The sequence below is a fragment of the Salvia miltiorrhiza genome, chromosome 7 (assembly GCF_028751815.1).
Source record: "Salvia miltiorrhiza cultivar Shanhuang (shh) chromosome 7, IMPLAD_Smil_shh, whole genome shotgun sequence".
In the NCBI taxonomy this organism is placed as follows: Eukaryota; Viridiplantae; Streptophyta; class Magnoliopsida; order Lamiales; family Lamiaceae; genus Salvia; species Salvia miltiorrhiza.
The window spans coordinates 23,366,152-23,373,617 of record NC_080393.1 but is presented as its reverse complement, the minus strand read 5'-3'; the positions used below and the strand labels follow the sequence as shown (position 1 = coordinate 23,373,617).

Here is a 7,466-nt window from a genome sequence, read left to right as displayed (position 1 = left end):
ATTTCATTAATTAATTTAGCGAGGAACAATTATTTTTGTGAGGGGGCAAAAAAGACGACAAAAAAGAGTAGATAAGTGAATGACGGAGTGAATGGCGCTAGTGTGTATGTAGTATATATGCGTGAAGAGGCGAGGAAATGGAAAATGAAGCAGGCCCACTGCACCAGCTGAGCAGGAAAGCGAGCTGTGGGGTCCGCTTTACGGCCCGAACCTCCCAAACAAACTTCATTGGCCTGCTCGCGGGCCCATTTTCCCTGACATTTTTCTTTTCCTTTTCCCTTTTTAAAAAAAAAAAAAAATTATTCTCTTTCCATTTTCACTTAAAAGTGAGAAACAGAGTCGAGTTTTTTTGTATCGCACCTGCTATTTCGTCACGTTTCTCACGCGCTGTTGTTTCCAGACATTTTCAGCGAAATCTTTGCCCACTGTTCTTGTTATCCGCCACCTACGTGGCAGCGACCTCCATGTGACGGCGCGTGAATCGTACGCCCCGCCGGTGCAGGTGTGGGGCGGACAATTTCGGCAAATGAGGCGTGCTCATCAATTTGGGTCTTTAAACAAAAAATGTTTACATATATTGTTGCGTTGCTAGTCTACTTCCACATTCACATTGTTTCTCGATGCAACTTAACTTAATGTCAAAAATCTATTAAAATTACCATTGGCATTCACATGCCCAGTGGACTTTTTAAGACCCCAGAAAATAATAATTCACGGGAACATACTAAATTTCAAACACCATTAAAGTTGCTATAAATGCCCTTCTCAATCCCTATCGATTTTGTCGTCTACTGTTAGATATCTTGATCACTTTTGATTACTCGATTTGAGCTTTAATATTAGATTTTTCGTTCTTTAGTTGGAGAAAACTTTAACCTCTAGGTCCTCCAGATTGAGATGTTTTTGTTACACTTAAATTGACCGTATTTTTTCGGCATAAACTTTAAAAAATTAGTACTTCCTTCTTCCACGAAAGAACTTCATCTTTCATTTTTGGAATGTCCACAAAAGAACTTTCTATCTATTTTTGGATTATACCCCACCACTTATAATCCTCTTACTTTTCACTTTTCACAACTTTCAATATTAATTATAACACATTTTCATCCCTCTCAATAGGGCTGGGAATCGGGTCGGGTTCGGGTACCCTACCCGAAAAAATCGGGTACCCGAACCCGAAAATCCCCTAAACCCTATACCCGACCCCGACCCCGAAAACGAAATCGGGTACCCTAATACCCGACTCGGGTACCCGAGTCGGGTATTCGGGTACCCTAATACCCGATAGTTTCCCTAAACCGAGCCAATTCAAAGCAGCAGCAGGGCACCTTCGGCGAAGATGATGACCGAATTCATACAGATCAAGAAAATCATACAAATCAATTCCAATTCCAATTCAAAGAAAAGGCGTAGACAAGCTCGGCGGCGGAACAAGCGGCTGGGGGGGCTGGGCGAGGTCGCGGCTGGCGGGGGCAGCAAGCTGCTGCGGGGCTCCACTGGCGGCACGACTGTGCGAGGGTCGACTACGGGAGGGCGGGCGAGGAGAACGGCGACTGCGGAAACGGAGAACGGCGAGGAGGTCGCGGCTGGCGAGGGGCGCCGCTGGGTCGCCGGAAACGGAAACGATTCTGGAGTGGGGGCGGCCGGGCGAGCTGGGATTGGGAATTTGGGATTTGCAAAATTGGAAGGGCCGAAGCCGAAGGGATTAAGGGAAATAGCTGGGATTACAGCTGTGAGGCACAGCCTGTGCCAATATATTAAATAATTTAAAATAATTCAAAATATATTAAATTAATTAATTCGGGTATTTCGGGTATACCCGATACCCGATTTTCTAACACCCTAAATACCCGATCCCGAACCCGAACCCGATTTTTTCGGGTATAGGGTACCCGATACCCGATTTTTTCGGGTCGGGTATCGGGTACCCGATTACCCGATCCCGAAATTCCCACCCCTACCTCTCAATACACTCAACTACCTTTTATTCACTCTCAATACACTCCATAATATTTTTTCTTAAAACCCGTGTCACTCCCTCCTAGGAAGTTCTTCCATGAAATGAGGGAGTATTATTTTAATTGTGTTTGATAATTAAATGAATAAGTGATTAAATGTTTTCTTACTTATATTTATTCTATATATGAAAATTGATCAAGTTAGTTTATCAAGTTTATAAGCTAAAGAAAAAAAATCTCTGTTAAAAAGAGAAAATCGAAAAAAAAGATAAAATTAGAATGATATATGATGAAAATAAAATATCAAAGCTGAAATATTTATGTAAAATGAGTATTACTTATAAGTAGAGTTGTCAAAATTAACTCAGTCCGATGGGCCGGCCCAACCCGTTCGAATTTAGGGTTGGTTGGGCTCGATAACATAGAGGCTAAAAAATAATCAGGACTAAAAAGTCCGCCCAGACGGCCCGTTGGGCCGACTGGGCTTAGGGGCTAATAAGCCCGGGATTATTTGGGCTTTTGGAAACTTAAAATAAAGAAGAATTAAAAATAGATTCATGTTCAGATTTCACTCTTATGTTAGCTCATAAATTGAGAAATTTTAGCTTCTAAATTAAATATAAAAAATATTGTATCTTGAATTAAATAGTTGGTATAAATTAATTATATATATATATATATATATATATTTCATTCATTTAATTTATTTATTCTATATAATGAGTATTACCATTTGTCTTCGACTTTGCCGTGATGTGAGTTAGCTCCTTTTGTGTTTTGAGTTACAATAGTATAATTTAATATTTTTATTTTATCTTTAATTATATTTGTGAATTGATTATTTGATTTGATGTTAGTCGATTTAATTTATTTTATTTTATTTTTATCATTTTTATAGTAAAAAAATAGGATTTAAGAGAAAAAAATTATTGGGCGGCTTTGGCCCGACTACCTGGTGGTCCGATAGGGGCTGGGTTGGGCTTGCTATTTTGAGACACGATCATATTTCGGACCGAGCCGACTCGACCCGGTATAATTTGAAAGCTCAGTGGGTTGGGCCAGGCTGGCCCGCCCCGATCCATTTAGCAGCTCTACTTATAAGATAATGAAAAAATAAGTTGGAATAGATCAACTTATTTTCTAGAGAGTTTATTTTTAAAATTTATAAATTTTTAAAAAGTTTATCTTGCCAAACATTTCGAAGAGGCTTATAAATTATTTTTAAAAACTTAGAGCATCCACAATTGAGAGCAAGGGTTGACTCAAAAACGTGATCCCCACCATTTTTGAGCCCACCCCAACACTGGAAGAACCAACCCTTGGCTCTTAATTTTTTTTTAATTGCCCGAAGCATTTTAATTGGGCGGTGTAGTGACGCACGGGATGTGAGCCCGGTGCACTAGGGAGAGCCGGGCGCGCCAGCCCAGGGCTTGGCAATAAGGCGCGCAATTGGGGGGCCGAAGCCCTAAAAATGAACCTCATTGCATGTGCTCTTACAAGCTCAATCAAACACCATCTTAAGTCGAGCTAAACTGTACCATACTATATTTTTTTTAGAACAATGATTTACCATACTATATTAAAAACAAAAATAATTACTCATGAGGGAGTTGCCACTTGCCCATGTATCTCTCCTAGTAATAAATCCATCGTAATCAGGGGAAAAAGTCCTTCGCAATAAGGGGAAAAAGACCATCGCATTAAGTCCATTTAACCCCATAATGAATTTTACCACGTAAAATTAAAATATCGATTGAAGATTTAAACATGGAATATGAAAAGGAATAGTAAAACCTAAAAAGTTGAACATAAACAGTTGAAATATTTACAATAAAGTAAAAATAAAGTATTTTGTATTTCAATTATTCAAGAACTCGATACATTTCAAAGCATGTGAAACTGGAAACCGAACCACGAGTTAAAACTCCCGTGCTGTGATACTGTAAGTAAACCTTGAAAATGGTTTTTAATAATTCGAGTTTATAAGAAAATCCAATCAAGTGCAGTTGATAGTAGTAAGGACATAGGCAGGCTAACACCATAACTTAAGCAAAACCAACACTCAACCTGGATCACTAACGTATTATGCATTCAAGCTAGATAAAAGAAATACCTACAAACCTCCTTTCTCAAATGCCCTCACAAAACCATGTAACAAAACTTAAATTCATCAGTTCAGCAACACCCTTATATTCGAATTTCAAACATCTAATAGGTCGATAAATAAACAAGTTCTCAACTTAACTAGCAAATGCAGAAATACAGCAGCTTATCTAGGAGTCAGCAATGGTAACTTCAACTTCTACACCAGGTTCAATGGTGATTGAAGTAATCTGCTTCACAACATCTGGTGAGCTGAAAAGGTCAATCACTCGCTTGTGCACCCGCAGCTCAAACCTATCAAATGTGTTTGTTCCTGAAGAGTAAATTCCACAATACGTGAGTATTTCAAATAAATATAAACAGAATCAAGATTATATGAACGGATGAGGTAACCAGTAGTAATCAAAGGAACTAATGATGATCTGCTATGTCAAAACTTAAATCCAAAATTTTGGTACAAAGGCACAAAAAGGTTTCAACACTTTCCAACTCTGAAAGATATCATAAGAAAGATAAGACTAGCATCTTACAAGGACATATAAGTTATCAAGTGAGCCAAAGGACAATATCATAACAGAAATAGTAAAATACAAAAGGAAATTCAGAAAAACAATTTGACTACCTTCTCAGTTCATCACCATCATTTGAAAAAAAAAAAATTGTTAAAGAATGTGTGCGTGTGTTGGCCTAACGGTAGGAGGTTAATGCCCAAGACCTAAGGTCTTAGGTTCGAGTCCTCCATCGAGTAGTCTTTGAATTTCTTTATTTACTTATGTAATTTATCAAAAAAAAAAATGTTAAAGAAGAATTTACAAACAAGTATCTTCTTTTCTTACAATCAAGTGACCAACCACACCAAAATTTTATATACTCACTCTGTCCGACAAAAACATTCACTTTCCACTTTTGGGCACTGCCCCACTACAAACCCCTTATTTTTTATACCTACTTTCACAACTTATTCAAAAAAAGAAACACCCATGGCCCACCACTCTACTCACAACAAAGTAGGATCCCTTCTTCACTCACAACACACCCACCTAACATTTCTGAAAACCCGTATTACCAAAATAGCCGCTTGTTTTTGGGGGACGGAGAGAGTACAATACATGAAGAAAAAACGATAGACATCAGTTTGAATTGAGAAACTGAGTGAGATTAAAGTTGAGACAGCTTCACATAAGCAAGCAATTGAGGGCCAATGATCTAATACAATTTCTACAGCTTTATATAGGATCCCTACCTTCACCGCAAGGAGACTTCCTGGTCGTGATTTTGAGAACCTTGGTAGGCATTCTCACTGGTCCCTTGACTCTCAGCCTTTTGTCCTTGGCACCACGTACCAGGTCGGCACAAACTGTTAACAAAAACTTCAGGTCAACAGTGCCTCAATCTAATCGGAACCCTCAGACACAGAAGAAAGACCAAAAGTTGGGAAGCATCATAACTCAGAAGATTCAGGAATAGCTCCATGCGACAATATTTCAACTAGTACTACTAAGAAATCACCATCTCAAAATTGTTGTCTCACCTTAAGCGTAATAGCTTAAGAGTACCTCATTGATTGATGTGCATTTCCATTGGACAAAATAAACCCAGAAAACAGTACAAAGAAATTACGTTCCTTATGTTCATTAAAAAAAGAATAAGAAGCCAAGAGCTTAACATATTCAAATAATCAAATCAATCAAACTGAAGTACACTAACAGAAACACTTTCTAAATAATGGAGTCCATAAAAATATGAAATTGCCTGATTCACTAATAGATGAGCATACAAAACTCAATGTCACTAGAAACAAGTAAAAGAGATTGCAACAGAACTCAGGGTGCAACTCAGTTTATAGGCTCTTCGAAACAACTTACATGATGAATTTGAACTTATAAGCTCCTTAAAGCAATCATTTTACAAAAGAAACATTAATTTGTGCAAAAACTAAAATGTTATTAGCAACTTGTTAGCTCCTTCCAAAAGTACTGTAACTAAACCTAACGTGTAAAGTTGATCCCCATTAGCAAAGACAATCTGTCATTGTAATTACAATATTTTCTATGCTCTTATTATGTTCCAACAATAAGCCAATGGTACAACTGATCTGATGTTGCAAGACTACTTCACAAAACAGATTACATCGCACCACTTGTCACTTGTTACGACAAGGCACTTAGTAGAAATATGGTGGGCAGGCATAACAATTCTGCAATTTGGGCCACAAACAAAACGAAATTCTCTTCAAACATACAAACGTCGGGAACAGATCGCCCCAGAAAATTTTGCGCTTCCAACAATAAGGATACAATAGAGCAATCGAGTAAGGAAACTCAACTGTAATACCAAAAAAACAAAAGGTTGTACCTTTCTCTAGATTCTTGACATTCTTGGAAGACAGAGTGATGCGGATCTTGTGAATCTGCTCTTGGGGCTCCTCCAATCCCGGCTTCGTCGGCTTCATTGTTGCGAACGCCATTGTTTTGTCTGGCCCGAACAAACACACATGACAGCACAATCAATCAATCAATCAGTAATATATTTACATATTCACAAAAGAAATTTCAAATTGCTAGACTATTATGAAGTATCACAACTTTAGCGAGTGAATTTACCGGCGTAGGACAGGAGATTGCGGCGGCAGATATTAGAAAACTGAGCAGAGTTCGACGAAATAGGAGTGCCGCTGATAGTAGTTGAGATTTTAAACCTAGCGAACAAAATTAGGGTTTTTTTGTTTTAGGTATTTGCGTTTGTGTACCCTGCGATTTGACTTAATTACAAAACGCACCCAACAAAAACAAATTCAAAAAAATTAATAGGAGTGTTATAGGCCCTAATTTATTTCTTTTTATAGATTGAGACATTATAAAAAAAAAACAATAATGCTATTTGGATAAAATATATTCGAATAAAAAATGATTAAATACCTTAAAAATAAAAAAAAAGTTAGTTTTATTATTTTTTACGTATTGTAGTTTTTCTTAAATTTTTTAATACTCCATATGTTCCACTATTGAAGGCTATTTTTTTATTAGATTATCTCAAATATAATGGCATGTTTCTATTTAGGGCAATAATTAAGGTTTCATTAAGAAAGTCATTAGGCCCGGTATATATACTCCTTAAAACTAAAATCAACCCTTATTTCGGCTCTCTCTCTCTTCATCAACTCCCTCCATTTCTACCGCCTTCACCCATCAGAAACCCTAGCGTCTCCACCACCTCCACTATCTTCTCCATTTTCTGCTTGCCTTTTTCTCCTGCGTTGCCTTCACCATCGTGCCTCTACTGAAAATCCCCTCCGCTAGCCAAGCCAACACCGTTGCACTCTGCCGCCCCGACATCCAGCCCACCATTTTTCGCGGTTGCATCTAGATCACTGTCACCGATGTCCTCTTGTAGTGCCCCAACCAG

At 38.0% G+C, this 7,466-nt stretch overlaps 1 protein-coding gene across 2 annotated transcripts; it reads right to left on the bottom strand.

Moving 5' to 3' along the window:
- Nucleotides 1-4,026: 4,026 nt before the first annotated feature.
- LOC130993557 (40S ribosomal protein S20-2-like) lies at nt 4,027-6,851 on the bottom strand. Of its 2 annotated transcripts, none has more exons than XM_057918487.1 (4): nt 6,665-6,851; nt 6,417-6,536; nt 5,305-5,418; nt 4,027-4,374 (listed from the first exon to the last, which is right to left on the bottom strand). In XM_057918487.1, exons 2-4 carry the CDS (start codon nt 6,526-6,528, stop codon nt 4,232-4,234), a joined length of 369 nt encoding a protein of 122 aa, XP_057774470.1. In that variant the 5' UTR covers nt 6,529-6,536; nt 6,665-6,851; the 3' UTR covers nt 4,027-4,231. The 2 variants fall into 2 exon arrangements, with proteins under 2 accessions (XP_057774470.1, XP_057774469.1); XM_057918486.1 differs by having other exon boundaries at nt 6,647-6,670.
- Nucleotides 6,852-7,466: the final 615 nt, after the last annotated feature.